This window comes from Leptinotarsa decemlineata, unplaced genomic scaffold, assembly GCF_025532065.1.
Source record: "Leptinotarsa decemlineata unplaced genomic scaffold, Ldec_3_MD MMD2_tig00000133_RagTag_RagTag, whole genome shotgun sequence".
Classification (NCBI taxonomy): Eukaryota; Metazoa; Arthropoda; class Insecta; order Coleoptera; family Chrysomelidae; genus Leptinotarsa; species Leptinotarsa decemlineata.
In genome coordinates, this window is record NW_027412542.1 from 1,386,603 (window position 1) to 1,408,255 (window position 21,653).

At 35.2% G+C, this 21,653-nt stretch overlaps 1 protein-coding gene across 1 annotated transcript in view; it reads left to right on the forward strand.

Annotated features, from left to right (window-relative positions):
• The first annotated feature begins 1,116 nt into the window (after nt 1–1,116).
• Nucleotides 1,117–21,653, forward strand: part of LOC111503493 (solute carrier family 2 member nebulosa) — a 49,193-nt gene continuing 28,656 nt past the window's right edge. Inside the window, exon 1 of the mRNA XM_023157801.2 lies at nt 1,117–1,422. Coding sequence (XP_023013569.2) covers nt 1,402–1,422 — 21 coding nt within the window. The 5' untranslated portion in view covers nt 1,117–1,401. The remainder of the gene's footprint in view (nt 1,423–21,653) is intronic.

Consider the following 21,653-nt stretch of genomic DNA (forward strand, 5'->3'; position numbering starts at 1 on the left):
TATCCTAAGTTTGCAGCTGTTGCGAGCATTAACAAACCAAGTTCGTTTTACGGCACTGGGATTTGGAGGCGACAGCTTACGTGCAATTTTTGTTGATACAAGGTTTGTCGTTAGAGGGTCGTTTCATTGAAAAAGGAATATATGCATCTATGGATGACTTCCGTGACTTCAGAAGCACAAGTTGATGGATCTTTAGAGCTGAAACAAACATCTAGCTAGGGGACTTTTTGGAAATGGTCTTGAAGAGAGAACAGAGGATAAATTACCTCTTAGTAAGTTGTGTGGAAGGTAAGAAATTGTTTTGATTTTTTGATGGTGCTAAATCGCATTCTCGATATTATTTTCGCCAAACAATCATTCAGGAACCAACAGAATTTTTTTTTGAAATAGTCATCACTTCAGTCCTCTAATCTAGGGGGTTAAGGTTGTCATTAAGCGTCGTCGTAGTAAATATCTGGGAAGGTGATAGTGTTCCATGTAAGTGAAATTTTTACCTTTCGTTTTGTGTCAGAAAGTTACTTCTTTGGATGATCTACACATTTTTGTAAAAAGTTTTATTTTGAAATTATTTGCTTCCTTCCTTTCTCTGGAAGGTTCCCATATTTTGTATAAACATGGAAAAGTAGGAAGCCAAAATTTTTTTATCCCAAAAATTTATATCCACTGAAAAAAAATCCCTTACAATTTGATCTAAGACTCATTTGATACATCTATATTGTATTTGAATACAAAAAAAAAACGGAAAGCAATGTATTTTTGATACCTTTCCTGAAATTGAACAAACATTGGTCAGAAAAAATAACTTCATAATTTTTCACTTATTGAGAGCTGAAGAAATATAAAAATATATTTCATAAGTGTGCCACTAAAATACTTTCATTGATTTTGAAAGTAGAAAGGTAATTAATTCTTTTGTAGAATTACTAATGTACATTCAAGTACGCTCTTGAGAATCACTGGATTCAATATAGTAAACATCATGGTACTTCAAACTACAAACCCGTTTCGCAGACGCTGCACACTTTCTGTTGTACGCTGTACATTGAAATTCGACAGGTGGCTGGCTACCTTCATATGCACTAACCTAGTCGATATCTCATTAGTAGGAAAGTTGCTATCTATCAATAACAAATCAGTCACGTTGCCAGCTAACAGTGCCGTTTTATGAGACACTCGGTACCACCAGTTTCGATAAAAACCATCGTGGAAAGTCCTGGGTTCCGATCGTCTGCGAATTCCGTCAGTGATGCTCCGTGTAGTTGGCTCTGGGGCAGTTCACTAACATTTGCAGAATTTCATTCCTGCATACCACTCGCGGTGTCTTAAAATTGTGATTAGCTTTGGGCTACCAGTGGTGGTTGTTTGGTGCTACAGATCAGTGCATAGCGGATATTTTATAGAATGACCAAGAAATATACTTTGGTGAGTCGAAATAGTCCTCAAATTTTATTCGCGGGTACCTAGAACCGTTTATTGCCGTTTAATTATACTGGGAACCTTGGTATTTATGTCTTGTTTTTTTAGGAGCTAGACATTTAATGGATATCTTGACTGAATAATTTAACTAACAAGTTTTTTGTTTGAAAAAACTACCTGTTTTGATGACTGTGCAATCTTTTACACGAAAACGAAGGTGCAGCAGATATAAACATTGTTAACCTGCCGATAGGTGTTATGAACTGGGAAAAATAATATAGACAATATTCTGGGAACTTTATTAATCTTTTCGTTCATTTAATTTACGGCATTGCCTATTTTTCACACACAAATTCATTGGCACTATTTTTCAGGTTTGAAGGCCGTGAATTTTTGGAATTCCTTCCTGACGTTTCGCTGGCGAGAGTAGCTAGCTTCTTCAGAGGTTTATACATCCTGAGTTATTATATCTGATTATTGGATATTAGGGCAGCGTAACGCGAATTTATGTTGACCCCTCATGTAGTTTGGTGTGCTAATACCTGAACCTGGCTTAGGTAAATTTCGTATTAGCATATCTATCTGAGAAGTCAACATAAATACGAGTTACGCAGTGTTAATATCCAGTCATCAGAGATATTAACTCAGGAGTGTTAATATCCAGTCATCAGAGATATTAACTCAGGATGTATAAACTTCTGAAGAAGCTACCCTCTCGCGTTAGTGAAACATCAGGAAGACATTTCAAAAATCCACGGCCTTCAAACCCGAAAAATAGTGACACTGTATCAGCTAGATGTAAGGAAAAAATATGAAAAATAAAGACAAAAATGAGCCAATCAACACGGGTTGGACGATAGGAAGTGAAAATCGATCATCCGCAAGGTCGGATGATCGATTTAGGTGGGGTAAAGTCGGATCCTTACATTTCTGCTTCAGGAGTTCCCCAAGGGTATAATCTGGGGCCACTCCCATTCTTAATTTTCATAAATGAAATTTCGGTAAGGATCACATGCCCACATTTACTATTTGCAGATGACTTGAAGATGGAGTTCAAATCTGATGTAGTAAGAATAGACTTTAACTCATTGTAGGTAAATGCAAAGTACTGTCTTTCTACAGAAAACAGATGATTTTCGGATATTCCATAAATAATACGGCTTACATTTGATACTCATATAACTCACATTGTATCGTCGGATTTGAAGCTATTGGGATATTTCTCCAGAAACTGGGGAAACTTTTCAAATGTTGGTACGTTCAAATTATTGTGTTACTTTCATAAGAAGCAAGGTAGATTATGCATCTTCAATTTGGTCTCCATTATATCGAAATTTCGTTCATCGATTAGAATCTCTTTAGCAAAAGTCCTTGAAATTGGTGTTTCTTAAGTGCAATGGATTCTATTCAGCTCGGGGCACAGACCAGAATATTTAATTGAACATACTCAACTTAGAATCCCTTGCAGATATATGAAAATGCACCGCGATTATGTTTTCACTTAAACTTTTGAATAACGAAATTGATTGTAGTGACTTGTTAAGACAAATTCAGTTTCTTGTACCTAGATCACAATCCAGGCATATGATTACTTTTTACAATAGGAATCCTAGAACAATTTATTGAAAAAGTCGCCGATATTTATAATGTGTGAGTTGTTCAATTACAATAAAGTGTCGGGCCTCTGCGATATACATCATGACAGCAAACAGTTTATTTTGACAACTATTAAAAATTCGATGTTATGATTGTGAAAGTGAAAATCGATCATCCGCAAGGTCGAATAATCGATTTTCACTTTCTATCGTCCAACTTGTGTTAGGAATCACACGTTAAAGGGTAAGACCTCGTTAGTGAACCGTCTTACCTGTAATAATGTAATAGCAGGGGAGCCCACAATGCTAAATGGGGATTTACTCGAGCGTCATAGAGACATAATAGGTTGCAAAGCTTAGATGATAAGAAGAAAAAAAATGTTATATAATATATACCTTTTCATCGGTGGAAGAAGCGGCTATAGATGTTTAAATATGTAAAACAATACTGTTGCATGGACATACTCGAGCGCGTCAGATATTGATACCATCAATGTCCTACGTATTTTTAATAATGTTGGTATGTTAATCTGCATGATGTGGGTGGTTGTACGTAAGGGTTAAAAGTGAAAAGAAAAAAAATTTATCGAGCGCGTCAGATTTTCTAAGGGGGTGTTAAGTGCAACAAAAAAAGCTCTTATTCAATAATCTGACGATTCCGGCTTGTGGAAATCGTCAGATTATATATTTTTCATTATCCTTGATTTATTTCCTTCAAAATAAAAAAAAATTAGCTACGCTCGAGAATGTCGAATTGACGTTATTTTTTTACAACTTTGCTGCCCTCCCCTTTCTTTACGCCACTTTCAAACTGTCAGATTACTGGAATATACACTTTTTAGCAGGTAATTGACTCACCCTACCTTAATCTGACGCGCTCGAGAATTTCTGATGATCAATTTTTTTTACTAATCTAATCCTTTATCCCTCACAGGCGGCCTCATATATGGGGCTCATATTTGGTGGAGGTACTCAACCGGGTACAAGGTATCCCCCTGTATATTGATCTGCCGCGCTTTAGTAAATCCCGAAATCCCCGCTTGGGCTCCCCTGTTATAAGGTGTCATGCGTTACGGGCCATTGGCTCTCATGGGCGCCTTAACAGCGCACATGTTTGGCTCATTGTGAGATGTCATGTTTTGCTTCCGGAAGCATTCTGTCCGTAACGTAACATGTAGCGGTTTCGTTGCTCTTCCATTGGTCGAGGAAGGCACCCTGTTACCTTGCAAGCGGTTGTTACTCTACGTCAATATGAAACACTGGTGGGACGATAGCTGGTTGGATTGACATGGGTGATTTGCTCGCCTCACTCAATCGATCATTGTGTGAACCGGTGGTTCGAACTGCAAATCCGGACGATCGATTTTCAGTTCCTATCGTCCAACCCGTGTTAGGAATCATACGTTAAAAAGTTAGACGTCGTTACTCCTTAGCTTGCACAAGTTTCGACTTTTAAGAGTTGTAGTTCGTAGGGGGGCGACAGCTGGTTAACGGAAAAGCTGTTTTTTTAACAGAATTACATTGTGAGTATCAAAATTCTACCTATGGACTCATTCTGGCCATAGTTGATATGACGAAAGGGTGCTTTTAAGATTTCAATTTTTCTTGTTCTCTCTGGATTCACACTTGAAGTTATGAGTTCAACAAGTTCCAGGGAATTAACGCATTGATTATTTTGTGAATTATTATGTGAGATATGATTCTAATCTTCTATGAGGCAGATTATTCAAATTGAGACTGTCCAATATAATTTTCTAGTTATATTCACAAATATGATATCCCTGTTTATATGCAGAGAACTTCAAAATCTTATTTTGAGAACTTTCAAGCAAATCAATATCCACATTATATGAAGGACCCCATTTGTAGTGCTCTAGAAGTAACATTTGCAATATGGGGTTTGAATGAAATTTTTGAGTCAAGAGTGATTCCTAAATCTTTGATTGTATTTGTTGTTTCCAATTTCGATTGCTTGATTTTATACGGACTATTAATGGGATTTTTGTTCCGGGAAAAAGCAAATTTATGACATTTGTCTGTATTCAATTGCAATATGTTTATATCACACCAGTGTACAGAGTTAGATAAATCGTACTGTAATAATTCAGTAACAGATGAGTCATGACTAACTTTGCACATCTTCAAATCACCAGCGAACATAAGAAGTGGCAATTTTGATATTTCATTCAGAATAGACAATTTTTAGGAAAATTCAGTCCTCAAAGAACAAATGCATATTGTTCATAGGAAATTAATCAAAATAATACCTAGATTATTGGTTCAAAAACCCTTTGCGGAATTTCCAAAGTATTTTGTTTATATAATCATTTTTATAAAAATATAACCCCTTCAATTCAAATACGATTCCTCTTGGCTGGGATTAAATCAAATGAGTGAATGAATGTCATTACGATGTCATCGATGACATAAGCAGATCAAGCTTATTCCGTGACATTAAAAAATCGTAATTCATGAATGAATTGTGTGTATTTTCTATAATGTTATCCAATTTGGTACTTAAGAGCCTTGGGGCAAGTGTCTTAAGGCGAAACATCGATGTATACCAGTGAGGGTGACAGTGTTCCATGTAAGTGCAATTTATTACCATTCATTTAAAGTAGAACTCATGTGAATGATATCTGATTTTTATTCCACAACGAATGTTTGAAATGCGAACTGAGTAGAGAAAAGTATCTTGTGTATAATTCAGTGTTCATATAGAAGTATTTGTTTCGAAAGATTTTTTTTCTTCCGTGTAATTCATTGTTTATATGGAAGTAGCTGTTTCAGGAGGACTTTCTTTCAGTTTGTGTCTGAAAGTTAATTCTTTGCATGATCTACACATCCATGTATAGAGTTACTTATTTTCAAATTGATTAATTCTTTCCTTTTTTTGGAAGATAGCCTCATCCTTTTTTTGTATCAAGATGGAGTAGTAGAAAGCCAAAAATTTTGTTTATATTTTGTTACTTCAAATATTTTGAGGTGGCTGGAAAATCCTTGCTAATAATAAGTGTATTATTATTCAGGGTTGAAGAATATAAATATGTTGTATGCTTTTAATGAGACAAATTTTCATAACCTTGCAAATGTTCCGTTACAAATCAGTACAAAATGGTGATGGTCGCTAAAAAAGGTCAATTTCATCTTATTTCAAAAGAAACTGGCCTCGCATACTATACAGAGTGGGTAACGTCAAACTTCTTTTAGAAGTTTCAGATAAAGAAATGAAAGTATAAAAAATCTAGACATCGATATATTGCTTTTTATATTCGGAATCCAGCTGGAAAAAACTTTCAAAAACTATCGTTTGGCATGGATACAAGTCAGGCAGTTCAGAATATATCTAGGAACAATTTAAAAAACCGTATTTATTCAACCTTCCCAATTTTCATTTGAAAATAAGTTGAAGAGTCCCTTCTGTTATGAGGATATTGTTGAAATGTATTTTTTTATTATTGCATAGAGTTTTTCAATTTTTAGTCAATTACTTGGACATAACCGATTGTTCTTTCTGCTGTGAATATAGGACATTGAATGGTATAAACCAAGAACTTTTTCAATTACAACAAAAATAATGTTAAAATGATTCAAAATTTCAAATGAATTTAAATTCGAGAAACTCCAATGTCTCAACCTCATTGAAATTATGAATAAAAGAGATCATCTAATGGCCGTTTGTTCAAAGTATTCCAAGAGTTATATTCAAAAAACTTCACTTAATTACTCATCTCCTGATGATGCTAACTTTGTTAGCGAAACCCGCGTCAAGAAGCATTGTTCTACTTCTAGTATGTGGAATGAGTGTTTCATTAGATTCATATCTTATCGATGATACTTATCGACGAAAATACTCTTCCTCATAGGAAAATGATCTATTTGAGAGCTACATCGTCAACTTTTTGTGGCTTCGAACTCACCAAAATATTTTAGGCTCAAATAACTTGTTGGTTTCGTATAAAAACAAGCACTTTTCAACTCAGTTTTCATTTGAACTCGGTATATACCCATTCATATATTAATTTTTGAAAGCACTTTCCATATGAAATCTGAATTGGAAAACAGTATATGACATTTCATCATGTACAGTTAGGTTAGGTCCAAAGTGAGTGGCTCTATTCGACCTTCCATCGTAACCCGCAAGAGTTTATTGTGGCTCACACCTATTCACACTCGATTGAATAAACGCAGCTTCTCAACGAAGCCGATTAGTTTGTATGGCGAATGGTCTTTCAGGTCAGAAGGTAAGAGTACGGCTCTGCCGAACTCTAAAAACCTGATTTGGTCCCCAGCGGAGCAGGCACAAAGTATGTGCTCTGCTGTTTCACCATTTTCCAAACAGAGACGACACACACACTGTCTTCCGACAGTCTGAGTCTCTGCATATGATGATTCAAATGACGGTGACCTGTAAGAAGACATATTGGACATCGTAGTTCATCCCTACTGTAGTCCAACAACTGTTTGGTGCCAAGCTTCGAAGGGTGAATAAACGTCTTGGAGTGAGCCAATCTTGGAAGATTCTGCCAGAAGTCTATGAATCTTATTGCCATCCAGGTGTTCAATCTTTGGCAAAGCCTAAAGCGATGCCAATAACTGGTTCTGGTCCGATGAAGCTCCTTGCAGCACCTTCCTTTGTGATGGAGTCAGCAGTCTCATTGCCTTGCCAGTATTGATAGGAATCCAGACCAGAGACAATATGTTGAGTCTTTCTATCGAGGAGAGTCATTTTTGGCAATTTGCAACCAATTTAGACGTTGCTTGATAAGAGTCAATAGTTTCCAACGCCGCTTGACTGTCCGAGAATATTATATTTATTGTGTATGAGGTTAGATTCTTCCAATCTCTTGGTACACAATACAATAGCGTGAATTTCCGCTTGAAATACAATCGCATAGGTTCCTAGGCAGGTTGATATCTCTGTCCTGGATCTGCCACTGAAAACACCAGAACTTGAAGGTGTTTTTGATCCATCTGAGAACCAACAACTATCTGCTCTTCTCCAGGAGGATCCAGTCTTCTCTACTCGGGAACAGTACTTCATAAGGCAGTTCGTAATTGACAGTTGGAGGCATGAAGTCAGAGGTCATTTCCAGAATGCTGTGACTTTCATCATGTATAGTACATGAATTTGATACACCACGCTTATCGATACTCTATATATGGGCAACCAATTCAAGAAAGCCCAATACAATGCAATGCCCTATGCGGAACATTTTCAGTACCCTCGCTTCTTCAACTCAAATTCTTCATCGACAACCAAGTTGGCGTCACCAGCAAATGATATAAACCATCATCACCAAGTAACTCTTCTATATTTTTTGAAAAAAATGACTTTTGTTGGAACCAGCTTGTTCAGTTTTCGACGTATATTTCAGACATTCATAAATCCTATTGTTATTACTCCGTAAAGTGGGGTGAAAAGAAACTATTTTGAAGTTTGGTTCAAATGAAATATTTACTGTACATGACTCAAAAATTACCAATTACAAACCCAAAGAAGTATCTAGATTGAATATCACCTCGCTATCACTCACCGATCAATATCTATTCAGTTTTGAATACTCCTTTTTTTAGCCCTCCTACCAACAACCCACTCAAACCATTAGTATTGATTAACTCATGTATGAAGTGCATCATTCAGATGGATGAATATGACTCAAAAATATTGCTGCACAGCTGAGGAAAAACAACACAGGTGTAACTCATATATTCGGCGAGATAATTCTGAAAAAACATGTTTTGATGCATAACAAATAATAATAAAATATGTATTGGAAGGGTTAATGAATGTTTTCACACACCTTACAAAGAATGATGATTAGAAGTAATGTTTAAGTACAGTGTTGTTTCTTTACAAGCTGAAGGAGGGTTGATGGATAACAAATCATATAAGGTTCCATTAGTAAATAGTTATTGAAGATTGATTCCATATGATAATGATAAAATTGTGTATCAACTTTTCACCAGTCGGTGTGAACATGCAGGTGTGCTGAAGATTTTTTGAAAATGTTTCAATCACTTTGAACGGACAACACATGTTTAAAACTTTCTGGACTGTCTTATTCAGACCTACCTTCAAAAACAGGGTTGTAGTTGCTTGAATTGACAACAAAAACCGTTATTTTTGATACCTCGACACGTGTTTCGATCACCAACTGATCATCTTCAAACGGAAGATTGAATTAAATCTACATACAATGTCGTCCTTATTTATACCATAGATATCTCTGCTAAATACCTGTGTCTTAATTGTCTTAAAATTGATTTCACAATGTTGCCTTATCTACTAGTCAGATAACTAAAATACGTGAATTTTTATTGATGATGGAAACCAAAGAAACGTCAATGTATTTCCTTAAGATATGGCTGAGGTATGAAGATGATATTCTTGCAATCACTTACAGGTATATTCCCCCGACAGTTCACATCAGTGTGGATAGCATAAACGGGCTGGGTTGAATTTTCTAGGGCATCGTCTTTTGATGTTTCCTCTCACACATTAGAGGTTCACAAACGAAGAAGTGACAATACAGGAAATAGCAGTCAGTAATGATTTCTCGAGGGGTATTATAGATGATATTATAAGGAAAAAAATTTTAGGGTAAAAGTGAACGGAATCTCGACTTTTAGAAACGAAAACCAAGATAAATACATATAACTCAGTTCCATACCACCAATACACGAAGAACTTTGGAAAGATTTTCGAGCAAGTAAGTGTAGAGGTGGTATTCCAAACGAGTCATACACTACAGAGTCTTTAAGGAAATTCAAAGAACAAAGTCGAGAATTCGTAAAAGTCTGGAATTTATTAAATTAAATGTAAGGTCGGCGATGTAAAAATTATAGACAGACTAAAGGACCAATTGAAATAAGATATTGAGAAACACTTAGCAAATAAAAAATATGAAAGACCAGAAAAATAAGCATATGTCCATGTTTTGCAACAAAACCATTCCATAGACTTCAGTTCATTGAGATTAGTTAGAAAAGTGAACAATAACAGGCATTTAGTTGACTATGAGTGCTTAGAAAAGTCAACATAATAATATTTTAATAACGATGGTGGACCAATACCCAATAATTTACTATATGGCTTGTTGGAATAATATTGTTACGTTTTTCCCGTGGGTTGACCAATAATTGACTACACTGAACAATAATCCAACTTCATTTTACTTTAAATACAACAAACACTTCAACCAAAACTTCAACTATTATTCGAATGTCTATCACCTTACTATAGATCGCTTCGCGTACCGCACTGTAACTTCCACTTGACTGTCTGTATGCTCGAAGTTAGCGTTTTTATATCGTAATCGAAGGCGTAGAAAATTCGCCGGAATTCCATCGAAGTCGGTAGCATTATCCTCGCTACATCTAGAGCGGCAGCGAACATAGTATTCGGGCGCTCTTAGCTAAGTCACAATTGGTTCAAGGCCACCAGTGGCGGCCGGCGTTATTTTCTTTAGGGCATGATTTACAACAACATTTTTAGTTATCAGATTTACCTGACTAGTAGAAAAGGCAACATTGTGAAATTTTAAGACAATTATGACGCAGGTACCTAGCAAAGGTATCTATGGTATAAATAAGGACAACATTGTACGTAGATTTAGTTTGATCTTCCCCTTGAAGATCACTTGGTGATTGAAACACGTGTCGAGGTGTTGAAAATAACGTTTGGTGTTGGGAAACATTCCAGTAATATTCATTACTACACAAAAGGTTCCAAATAGTGAATCAAAAATTGTATCAGAATAGGTTATATTGCCGAAGAAACTGAACATTGGACTTTGGTGTTGTAAATCAGAAATAATGATAGTTTAAGGATGACATATTTTTATCGTAACCTTAACGGATACAGCTTCTTCCCTGCTCCTTGCTGAACATCATCCTTAGAATTTGAATAGGGAAAGTAATAAGTGTGACACACCATTGTCGTTTTTCCTGCAAGAGGACATCAAAATAAAAAGTTACGTAGTGATCAGTCTCATCGATTAATTCCTCACATTTTTAATGATTTGTCAGAATTAGTACTCCGCCTATTCAAATTCTAAGGGTGATGCTCACCAATTGGCGGTGGAAAAAGTATGACAGTTGAGGTTGTGATAATAAAATGATCTGTTTTTACATTTTTTATCAACAAATGTCTCTTGAAGATATTCGATCTGTGTCTTTTTCGGTACCGCACACTGTATATAATCATGTAGGTATGTATATTGTTTTACGTGTGAATTGTCGAAGATATAATACACCGCACTTGACCTTTACTACCCATATATTTCAATAATATTTAGACAACGAACTAAACAACGAACAGTTCTACATGAAATAACAAACAATAATTATTGATAATTTCTTATCACCACTCATACCTTATATAGGGTCTTTCATTAAGCGCTTCCTATCTTTACATTTGAATAAAAGAAAGTGTGTGTGAGACATCATCGAAATTTCTTATTTGTTTGTAAGACCTTTTAATGTATGGAATATAACATCGTTCAAATATCCGCCAGGGCTTCTTTGGGTGAAGCACATCCGAAACATCCAATTTTCCATGACTCTGGCGTATAAATGGGGCTGAATTCGACCGATAGCAAAAGTTATGTTAGCTTTGAGGACCGCTGTGATTTGTGGCTCATTCGCATAGATCTTCGACTTAAGAAAACCACACAAGAAAAAGTCTAATGGTTGCAGATCGCACGATCTCGGTGGCCGGGTCACATCACTTCCACGTGAGATGCCCATGCCCTTAACTCACTCGTGTAGAATATCCAAAATGTGGCATGAGATGTGTGGCACGTAGCGCCGTATGGATCAAACAATTCAGGCCAAAAGAAGTTAGTAATCATCGACCAATAGTGCTCGCCGTTGACAGTAATGGCCTGGTCAACGTCGTTCTCGAAAAAATATGAACCGATGACGCCGCTAACCCAAAATTCACACCAGTGACTTTTTCGGGATGCATTGGATGCTCTTGAATCTCATTTGTATTTGTATCGTCACAAATTCGACAATTTTGTTTGTTCACGTATATCCAGAAATGGGCCTCATCGTTGAAGATGATATTTCGAACATTAGGGTCATTTGCCAACTGCTCCAGATCCCATTCAGCGAACACACATCGTTATCTATGGTCGTTTACGTTCAATTCCTGGGGCAGGCCTAAGTTACGACGAAAAATTCGCTAAGTTGTGGTCTGCTAAAGTCCGAGTTCTTGTGAGCGACACAAAAATCCACTGCCTCGGATTCTCCTGCGCAGGCGATGATTTCGGGACATCTTGCGTTTCAGGTTTGTTCTGGTTCTAACATCCGAAACTGTTTGGAAACAGCGCAAGACATGATGCGTACAAGCATGAAATCTCAAACAATCCGAAATAGTCTCGGACACTCGTTTAAACCAGAACGCTTTTGAGGAGACCACTATGTCACTATATACATGAAGAGATGAAGACGAGAAAATACTATTGATCATGTCCATTTTGTTATGTAGCGTATCCTTGTAGTTAGTTCAAATGTTATCTAACCTCAATCATCAATTATTCAAATCAAATAAATAAAAAACATCTTAGCAAATAGCCCAAACAAATTTCCACATAAATGCGCATGAGCAACGAGAACACTTCTCAACAGTTCAGCCTCGAGAGCAAGAACGATTCGGGACGGTTCAAGACAGTTTAGGATCATTTCGCAGTCGAAACCAGAACAGAGGATTCATCAGTCCGAAATGATCCTCAATAAACCAGAACATTGAACGTTCTGGTCAACTGCGCATGAACTTAACGTTCTAGAACCTGAATTTCGTAGAACCAGAACAAACCTTTCGACGTAAGAGTGTGGATATATCGTTTACTGAACCAGTGGACTGAAATTTTTCCACCACATCTCGGTAGGACGATTATGGTGACCGTAAAATGTGCGAAGCGCGCGGTACGTTTCCCGAACGGAACACTCATTTTGATAAAACGATGTTAAGTGCTTTTGTGAGGAGAGGGGATTAACTTCAGTCGATCATTCATCTTTCAAAAAAGAATTATACGTATGTTGCATGGTCTTCGACACACATATTCCTGTAGACCCATTTTTATAGAAAGAAAATTTTTAATGCTACCATCTATATACATTTATGATTGTCTGCTTTACATAAAAAAAGGAGTCTGAGTTTGAAACTAATTCAAAGTGTCATAATTACTCAACAAGAAATGAAAATCTAATTAAAGTGCTGCCTTCAAATATAAATAGTACCTATCCTATAAATGTCTACTTTCAAACGTGAAGTTAAAAAATACCTTTTAGAGGAATGTTTTTATTTTATCAATGAGTATTTTGAGTATACTTATTATGTTATTTATTAACTCCGCATTATACATCTACATTTATTTTACTTGACGTTTTCTACATCATTGTTGAATGATCATTTCAAAGAAATGAAAACATCATTATTATTGTTATTATTTCTTTTTCACCGTAGTGCGCGCTGGTCAGGCCCTATCCCCCGAAGCTCCGATACATTATCAGCATTATCAACCAATGACCACTCCCCACATCGTGGGGTAAGTGATCATTGGGTCCGAGAATCATGTGCCCTGAGCAAGCGCAGTGAGCCAAGAATGACAGCCTTCTGCATCTGTGCGGCTAAGATGTCTGCCTTAGTGCGGCAAGCCGGTATGATTTTAAGATTCGAGAGTAGAGAGGACATCATTTCACCAAGGACTCCAATAATCAAAACAACCATCTTGACAGATTGATCTGGATAGAGTCTGCGAAGTTCGAAGAGAAAATCTCGATATTTTATCCGTTTTTCCTCTTCTTTTCTGACGATATTTGTCTCGCCAGGAGCTGAAAACTCCACGACAAATATCGTTTTGCTCTGGTGATCGAGAAGGACTACATCAGGCTTTAGCTTGTATGAACCTGAGGGTGGGGAACGAATAGTTCCAATAAATTCGGCACTTCTCGTTCCCCACAACGGATTCAATATCCCTCGGAGCGTAGGCAACACCGATGTCTCGTCAATACCGTAAGAGTGCCGTAGATGGTAATAAAGTACTCTTGAGGCCGCGTTATGTCGATGGATATAGGCCGAGACCGCATATGCTGGACATGCTGATAGCAAGTGCATTAGGGTCTCGGGCACCTCGCGGCAGGCCCTGCACCTTGTGTCAGGAACCTCTATACCCATCACGCGACTGCGGTAGACTAAGGTGTTGAATCATTATTATTATTATAATTTGCACGTGTCGTGCAAATTATACACCTTGTAATATAACTTTTAACTGTCTTCCACCATAAAGTGATATAATGCACTTTTTGGTGTACAAGCACCTTCATTTCAATGAACCTTTATAACTGAAAGCTATCAGCATTCATGACATTCCTCTAGAATATTGTTTTGTTTCTCACATTAAAAATTACTTTCAAAATAAATTTTTCTGTATTTTCACTTCAATCTCATGTTCCAATTCAAGCTAGATTCGATCTCAATTGTGATAAGAACATTTTGAAAACTAAAGTACGAGCGATAGTAGACACACTAAATAAAAAAAATTGTGAAAGCTTATCATAAATGGTAGAAACGTAAATAGCAAAACTAATTTTACTTGGTGTCACGTTTCAAAATAAGCAACACGTTTTCGAAAACTAGTACAGAGTTATACAAGGCTATTCAAATTCGTAATATGAATACAGGGTGTCGTTGGATTTATGACAGTCTCAAATTTGAACTTTTTGATACTGTGATAGGATGATTTTAAAAAAATTACTATAAATAACGGCCCTTATATCGAAACTGATCTGGAATGCCGCAAAGAACACACTGTAGTACACCGCAGTACGTAGTACATCTTCAGAGGATTCGAAGATAATGAAATACTGTAGAAATGATTTGGGTGTTTTAGTTGTGGTTTTCTACTGGTGAATTTCCGAATAACGTCCAAAATTTCTCAGGAACTTCCTGCAAGCTTCAAATTGAAAAGATTGGTACATTTGCAGGACGAAATCAACACCAGCTCATTTTTAAAACACGATTCATATTTTCCAATGCTTGAAAACAGAGCTGAAAAACAAATAATAGACAGCGCTATTTCTACCTGTCATATGTCTTATCAATGGTGTTAGGAGGAATCTCGAATGCATTGTTGGACTCAATAGTTCTGTATAAAGAACGAATTCAGATTTAGTATCCAGTTTCTGTCTTTTTTGCAACTAAATAAATATTACACTCTGTCCTCCCAAATGACGCCAAATCCTAAAGTGTTGTATCCATGCTGAAAGGATGTATTTGTGTGATGAACCTCATTTTCCTAGCTATTCGTTGTACAATTTACGGACCACGGAGTGATTGAAGAATCCAATGGTCTTCAGAGGAAATTTATGTTGACAAAACCACCTCAGTTATTCTCCCTGTATCAACGGATCAAAAGCAAGAGCTTCTCAACTCTCCAACTCTTGATTCTGTTCAGAAACCCACACCACAACACAACACAGCAGGGCTAAATTTTCTGGCTTGTTACGCTAGAGTGTTATAATCAGAATAAGCCTGCTTCATCTATTGATGACGCCAACTTTCTTGGTAAAATGTGCGTCTAGAAGAGTGTTGCAATTCTTCAGCTGCACATTTTGGCTTGAATCATTACAGGTTACAGAGGATCAGGAGAGCTTTCCCTAGTTGATGAGAACAGTTAGCGCCCTGCAGTCTTCTTGAAATGCATCACAGAAGACCTACTACTCCCCAAGCCACATATTATTGCTCATCTACCTAACGAAGTCAGTTGTAGACTGACTACCAAATGAGCACTCACTACGAGTATATTGGGAAATGAAGTGGGTTATTTTTTAAAAGATAATTCACGCCCTGGTAGCAGAGCACATAGTCTATGCCTGCCTCGTCGCGGAAGCTGCATTTATTTGGTTTGAATAGGTACTAGCCACAATAAACCCTCGCGGGTTGGACTACCCCAAATATCATAAGTACTTTACTCCACTTACTATTCAACAACGTCGATAAGTCAAAATCGTTGTTGGGGTTCGTTATATTACTAATTACGAATGATACATACCAAAACTATACGTATTGGAGAAAAGAAAATTGAAACTTTCTATGTTTTTTACCAATTTTATTTGTAACTAACGTTACTGCAGTTTCGTCCTATGAAGACATTTTCAAACTTACACATTAAACTAACAATGGTTGATTACATTAGCCCTTATATATAGCACCTCTGTAGGTACTTGGCTTGATTGAGTACCTGAATTATGTTCACTAGTTACAATGCGGATATGCTAATTTGAAAACCGGTGAGTAAACTGAATCGATTTGATCATTTAATAGGTTTCACCCACAATGTGTATGCTTGTGAATTTCCAAGGATTCCAAATAATTGAGTTTGCAACCCTTCCTTGCATAGTGCAAAATTTCCGTATCGTTTAGATTCGAAAACTTGTGGTTGCATACCAAGGAATGGTTTGAAAACGTCAAATAATTTTTTCTCAGTCTGAAGGACCTTTGATGTTCAGCATACTGTTTTGTAAATTTCGACCACATTGTCCCACATAAACACTATTACACTCCGGACACTTAAGCTTATAAACTCCAGATTTCTCCAACTTGTCCACCTTATCTTTGGCATTGAAAAGGAAATCAGATGACCTGAATGCCACTTCCACATTTTTTTTACTGAAGAAAACCGAAATTATCTCTGTTCTTTTTCCAAGAGTAACCCATTTCTTGATTTCCGGTTGTTATTGTTGTAAGTGAATTTCCGGCTTTGTTTCTTGACTAACTTCTGGATAGTATCTGCATTAAAACCATTGTTGTGACCTATCTGTGTAATTATATCAATTTCCCTAGCTAGATTGTTAGCAGACAAAGGCAGTGAGAAAACTCTGTGCAACATTGAATATTAGGCTGCTAATTTATGACTGTCTGGATGAAAAGAATTGCTTGGGATGGTAATGTCTATATAGCTAGGTTTTCTGAAAATATTGAACTCAAATTTATTCTGATTGTGTGTAATGGTCAGGTCAATTATCTTTTCTTCATTATGATCCTTACCACGTAGTAACGGCTACATCCATCAATTTTTACGTATTGGTATGTATTTGTCCTCAATTTTATGTTGAAAATAAGATTTTCTAAACAGTTTCATGATTTTGAGAAATCACATCACAAATTTTCTGGCTCGCCCTGTTGAAAGTAATTGAGATTTCAAAGAAATGGGAGAAAAACTGAAAAATATCACTAGAAAGTAGTTGGGCCTTTTCTTCTGTGGATAATACGAATTTCCACGAACATTTTTCATTTACATTCTTGTCGTTTCTTTGAAAATTGAACATTATTTATAACATATTGAAGAAGTACTCGTAGAGAGAATTTAAAAAATATTCTCACAAAACTGTGGAAGTGAAATAAGTGAGTACGTTTATTTCATCAGATGGTCTACCATCTAATATAATATAAATTGATTTGATAACCCTGCAAAATATCAAAAAGATCAACCGAAAATAACAATTTCATTAAACAAAAAACTGAAATTACAAAGAAATAACATACAACAACAACCAAACAAATAAAAATTGAAATATTAATAAAACCTGAAAAAATTAAAAATATTAATAACAAAAAATGAAAAAATAATAAAAATCAAAAGACTTCAAACCAAGTTATGTCACAACGTTTCGATTGTTAATTTTATTATTTTTTCATTTTTTGATATTAATATTTTCAATTTTTCAATTTCAGCTCTTATTAATATTTCAATTTTTATTTGTTTGGTTGTTGTTGTATGTTATTTCTTTGTGATTTCAGTTTTTTTTTCAATAAAATTGTTATTTTCGGTTAATCTTTTTGATTTTTTGTAGGGTTATCAAATCTATTTATATTATATTAGACAATGGAAGTCCGAACTGATGAAATACACCACGAAATATTGTCAACCACCTTCAAAGTGAGTACGTTATCTAGCTATCATTCCTAATTCACAAACTTCAGATGAAAATCATGAAGCTTTGTTGAAAAATTGAATTTCATATTTTGTACCCAACAAACCGTTTTCTTATTCATTGCTCGATGACGAATTACTTGTTTTTCAGGAGAAATTAATCAAAATGATAATATTTATACTACTCAGATTACCGGTTTGGCAGCTCTTATTGGTTTTTCCAAAGTATTTTGTTTTCATCCTGGGATTTCTAGATGTTTTTTCAATTTGTCAGGAAAATTCTCACTAATTCATTATGATTAGTGGTTGGAGAATACAAGGTGTATCATTTTGATAATCGTTTACTTTTAAAATATTCTTAAGGTTGAATAATGTCGAGTTTGCTACATAGGAATTGATGGAGGATGTATTGAAATATACCCTTTTATGTGTGTGATGGAATGGGGAATGTTCCTCCTGACGAAAATCAAGTAGTTTTCATAAAAGAGCTCTGAAACAACGCATTTTAAACTTATCATTTCAACCGTTTTCTTTAAAAAATATTTAAATACTTAAAAAAGAAGAATTAAATAATGCATTCAACATTTAAAGGGATTCGTTTCTATTTCACCATTTGGCAACATCGGTTATAGCTAATAAAGGACAATGAATCTGTTACCTGTATGAGACAAACAAAGATGACATATTTCAGAGGCGTGCTGTTCTGTTTACTTATGTTCCGAGCCATTCTGTGACATATGACATTTTGTGCACCTAACCTATCTTCCCCTATATAAATAAATAACAAAACAACTGTTGTTTATGTGGCTTGTGGGCGTGGTATTGAACTATAATTTATATTTTGCCTTAATTGTTGATTTATAAAGATAATTTTTTTTTAAGTAGAATATCTAGGTACGTATAAATTATTTCAACTTGATATAGGCGGTGTTGCCAATATGTGAATTGGAAAAAAAATCCCTTTAAAAATTAAAAACCAACATTTGAAACATCAATTTGAATACTTTTCGAAGTGAATTTGAAAAACTCATGAATTAAACTCAACTTCATTTTGTTCAAACTTGCATTTGCTGTAATAACCCGAATTGAGGAACATTCATCATTAACAACACTTGATACTTCTAAAAAACAGTTTCAAAAGCAGTTATAAGTGTTTCATTAACACGATTTCGACTAATTTTGAACAGACAGATATATTTTAAACTTTGTACTTTTATCAAGAATTGGTGACAATAAAATAATTTCTTAAGTTTATCTCATTATCTTAATAAGGATCGTCAGGATTTAATAATCTCCTCACACAGTGTCTGTGTGAGAGCAAGTGACACAACCATACTGTCTGCGCATGCATATGGCTTGAAATAGCAAGCCATATTAAGAAGTGGAAAATAAATAATACTTATGATGCACTGTTTGGAACCTTTGGTGTAGTATTGAATATTCCTGGAGTTTTTTTCCCAACACCAAATCGTTATATTTAACACCTCGACACGTGTTTCGATCACCAAGTGATCATCTTCAAAGAGAAAGATTAAAACTAGAAACTAATGCGAGCCAACCTATTTATGTTATATAGGTATTCCATACAGGTAAACCATCCAGGCGTACCACCCATACAGGTATACCAACCCAAATTGATTTTACAATTTTGCCTTATCTATTATTTTACAATATATGTTTATATACAATTTTCAGCTATATAAAAACTATTTCACAATATTACCTATTCAAATTATTTTTTGCAATGTGTCCTTATGTAGTAATCAGTAAACCCAACAACATTATTTAATTTTAACAATGTATATAGTATGCTCTTTGGTATAGGTCCGTCATCATTATTCATAATATTATTGTGGTTACTTATTTCTGTTGTTGTTAACAACAACCATCAGGTGAGACTTTGTGGTTATCAATTAACTCTTCCCTAAGTTATAATATAACGTGTCGAATGTCCTGCAGAGAAATAGTTCATTGACTATTCTGAACTTACTCTACATTCTATGTAATTCTATTCAATATATTACCCAAAATTAGGTTATTTCAAAAGCTTTGTCCATTTTCATGAGTCTACTTCAAACTGTAATATTTCAATGAATAATATAATAATAATATAAGTTTATTCAGATATCCAATACAAATATGAAATAAAATAAACAATAATACAAAATCACCTAGTATTAATAAATTCAAACGAAATCAACGCACTTTTGTCAACGTAACACAAGTTGATTACTTCCGTCAGCATAAAAAATGGGGGATCGGGATTCGATGAAGTCGACAAAGGCCGTTTTTGCCTTTATCAGTTACTGTTTACAAATTCGAAAGCTTTTATCGTCATCCTCGATGTTATGATATAAATCATTCTAATTGATATCAGAGTCCATCTGGGATTTCAGTCTTTCAAGTAATACAATAATAATCATTTTATAGACTTCTAATTATTCTGGTAATAATATTTATTTCTGCAATTCTTTCGAGCAGTTGACAAGTGAGTTTCAACTGTCGTTGTTCATAAAACTTAATCTTAAAGCTTTTCTAAAAATAAAGTCCTACAAATTATCACCCTGATGCTTTGCACTCATATCTGTGCACTGAATTGTTATTGTTAATATTCAGGTCACGACTTGGAAGTTTATTGCTATAGTCGTCATACTTTTTTGTAATAAGACCTATATGAACTTTCGAGTACAATAAACTGAGGCAATCTACTTCTTCTAAATCGTTATTGATCTAGACTATTGCTGTCATAAGTTGAAGAAGAAAACACAGAATGAGAATTACTCGGTTTTATTTACTTGCAAGGTAAAACTTAACGACAGAAATGATGACAAAGAAAATTTAACTTAAGTATCTAAGTTTAAGCATATTAATAACTAACAAATAATTGAAATGAATCACAGTAAAACAAAAACACTAATGAGATTTATGTAATTGTGATTTTCCACCAACAATACTTTGTAGTTGTGGATCAATTTTACTTGTACCAATTATCAAAAGAGATTTGAGATGCTCATCGGTTAATTGAGATCTGTAAACATTCTTTGTGTACTTCATCTTGGAAAACGTTTTCTCACTCGAGTAAGTAGTACCAAAAACAGAAAACAACCCACGAGCAAATTTATGCAAATTATCAAATTGTTCCAGTGGAAGACTCTTATAAAATTCCAACAAAGATGAATTTTGATATTTGTTCTTAAGCATATCACTGCACCGTAAATCAATAATTTCCATTTGGACTTCCGGAGCCAGGGTTTCAATGTCAGAATCAAAAGGATTTTGAAAAAGCTTAATTTCATTCGCGATGACATCAAAATCTGAAAAACTAGTATCAAAATTTATCTTCAAAGCACTCAAAGTTTCGATTGCAAAATTGACGGGAAATTCAGTCTCTGTAGTGTGGCTGAATATTTCACATGTTTCAAAATGTGTGAAACATTTTTTACGTAATTGCGATTAAAATAGTATTATTTTCTGCCTGAAGGATTTGATATTGGTGTATAAATCAGGGAGAAGCTGATTTTCTCCTTGCAATCTCAAATTCAGTTAGTTCATATGATTTGTCAAATCGACATAGAAGGCTAACTTCCACATCCATTCACTATTTTCTAAATCGGCAAAAGGGCGCTGCTTCTCATTTGAAAAAATTTCGATCTCTGCTCGAATTTCAAAAAAGCGCTCAAGGACTTTTCCGCATCTAAGA